The sequence below is a fragment of the Papaver somniferum genome, chromosome 2 (genome assembly GCF_003573695.1).
Source record: "Papaver somniferum cultivar HN1 chromosome 2, ASM357369v1, whole genome shotgun sequence".
NCBI classification, from domain to species: Eukaryota; Viridiplantae; Streptophyta; class Magnoliopsida; order Ranunculales; family Papaveraceae; genus Papaver; species Papaver somniferum.
This window is the reverse complement of record NC_039359.1, coordinates 80951187-80953547: the sequence shown is the minus strand read 5'-3', so window position 1 is coordinate 80953547 and position 2361 is coordinate 80951187. Positions and strand designations below refer to the sequence as shown.

General features: G+C 34.3%; 1 protein-coding gene across 1 annotated transcript; it reads right to left on the bottom strand.

The window, feature by feature from the left end:
- Positions 1–576: 576 nt before the first annotated feature.
- LOC113353624 lies at positions 577–1359 on the bottom strand. The gene is made up of 2 exons (XM_026597161.1): positions 1221–1359; positions 577–1086 (listed from the first exon to the last, which is right to left on the bottom strand). The coding sequence occupies exons 1-2, from the start codon at positions 1282–1284 to the stop codon at positions 785–787; spliced, it is 366 nt and encodes a 121-aa protein (XP_026452946.1). The 5' UTR covers positions 1285–1359; the 3' UTR covers positions 577–784.
- Between the last annotated feature and the right edge of the window lie 1002 nt (positions 1360–2361).

Below are 2361 nucleotides of genomic sequence, written 5' to 3'. Positions count from 1 at the left end.
CTAGATGGATCATGATGTACACAATTGGCAAGAGGACATACATAAACTTTCTTCTTAATCACTTCTTTGTTGTTCCTTTGTTTTAACTTCCATGGTAAATTATGTTAATCTCTTTGGAAACCTTTGTTGATTACATATCTCACCACCAAGATTTTGGTCTCCAAAAAAACCACAGACAAACACTGCAGCTCCATCAAACCAAGAAGCTATAGAAGAAAAAACTAAAAATGATCCTATAAAACACTGTGAAAATCAAATTAAAACCAACAAAAGGAAGAAAAATAAGAGAAAATCCGAGCAAGAAGCGATGGGCGGCGGTTTTCTGTAGCTAGGGTTAAAGGGTTAGAGAGAGAAGAGAGGAGACTACTGGGTTTATACTTTGCTACGTACTTCAATGACATTAAAGAGTACTAGTACTACTCTAGCCTCTACAGTGAGTCTCTAAATCTTGGGATCTCAAAAACAAAATAATCAAAACCCCCAATTTCTAAAGCAAAGAAATTTACAACCAGTTTGAGTACTGCAACAACTTCATGCAGAAAAAAAAAAACCCATAAAAACGAAAAGTTGGTAAAATACATGAACAACATTTCTATTTTTATATCATATTGAAAAGGGTAAAGTACAGGCACAACACTTCACAGTTGAGAAACAAAAGTACTTAACCCACACACACACACACGAAAACAAAGAAAAATATGAAAATGGTAGCTTGACCAGCACACGAAATAACACACATAAAAACAAAGAAAATTACACACATAATATTGTTTCCTAAACAGCACTAGTTTGATGCAGGTGCAGCAGCTCTGTGTGCAAAACTCTCGGCTTGGGTCTCTTTGTTGAAAGAGAGATTGGTAGTGTTGGTGCACTTGGAGTCACCGGTGAGAGAAATAAAACAGGCAACATTTGTAACGATCTCTGTATAATTGACAAGGATCCAAGTAGAAAATCGTCCAACAGAAGAAATGTTGGGATGATTGTGTTTTTGTTGGAGTGCGTGCACGAAATGATTACCATACGAAATATTGTTAAGGACTACTGCCATGGATGCATTTCCGTTCGCGAGTGCCTGTCCAGCAGCATCTACAATCAAACAAACAATCATCCATTAGAAAAATAGTTGCATGAAAATAATTACTAACTATTAAAATAGTGTAAGTGCATGAAAATAATCAACTGTTGAAGGAGTTGCATGGAAATATAGATTTTTGAGTTACCATAAGTGATGATGATGAGTACTAAAACCAAAAGTGTGGAAGTGGAAACCTTGAATACGGCCATTTGCAAACAGATGAAGGAAGGAAGATGAAGGCAAGAATTTTGTTGTTGGTAGAGTAGTATGGTGAGTAAATGATGATATCATTGCTGTGTATATATTTTGAAGATTTCATTGCTATTTTCGGAAACTAGTAAAGAAAAGGGGATCTTTCTATATTTGGGCACTTGAAGTGCATTGACATAGGAGTTTCACATTATCATCCCAGTGATTTTAATTATTCTTACCGCAATGACTTCCTCTTTCTTTTTTTACTTTTACTTTTTCTTTTTCTTTTTCTTTTTCTTTTTCTCTTAAAAATCATGTGAGCATAATCTTTTGTTTTACGGACACTAGAGTATGGGTCTAAAGATATGGTACTTTAGTAAATTTGGTAATTAATTAGCCTTGAAAATTTGCATTGAGGTTTTGCACTGCGATTTCAATTAGATGATCATAAAGGTCGTAGAATTGAAATAAAATGATCACATCTAACCTCACCGATCTTCTACAGAACGGTTCATAAACTTAACATGGAAAAATAGAGATCTAGCAACACCTTATTTGTTCAAATTTGACGTAATGGCACGAAGACTAGTGGGTTTCAACCACACTGCACCTCTTCTATACTTCCCTACTTCTTGATTCTCAACATAAATGGGATTAACTAGAAAAATGATTAAAAACCAATTTAGCACCTAGGAGTACACAAGGAACCAAAGATTGTATTGAATCAGTTATTTCTACTGAATAGATACTGATGAAAAACCCTGAATAATTGCATTCAAAGGGATCAAATAAACAAATGATCATGCAAATTCACTAAAGTACTAGTATATCTTTAGACAAGTGAGGTTGAAATAAAGTCAGACGAAATAGTTTTGAACCCAAATCTCAACTTTACCAAGTAATGCAAACACAAAAACAAGAAAGATATAGATTGGTGTCCCAGCTAGACTTATTATTCAAAGATTACAAAATCTTAATATATCCTAAAACTTGAATTTATAAAATACATGCTACTACAATCTCATTAGATGTCTATTATCAGATCCACTACCATGCCCAGCGTTCAACTCAATGAACGCCAACCCTTTAAGGCT

Bases quoted from the DNA above. Each gene is read 5' to 3' on its own strand.
- LOC113353624 (XM_026597161.1), bottom strand. From the start codon at position 1,284: ATGGCCGTATTCAAGGTTTCCACTTCCACACTTTTGGTTTTAGTACTC. The intron at 1,087-1,220 runs GTAACTCAAAAA...GTTTGATTGTAG, and splicing joins ACTCATCATCATCACTTATG to ATGCTGCTGGACAGGCACTC.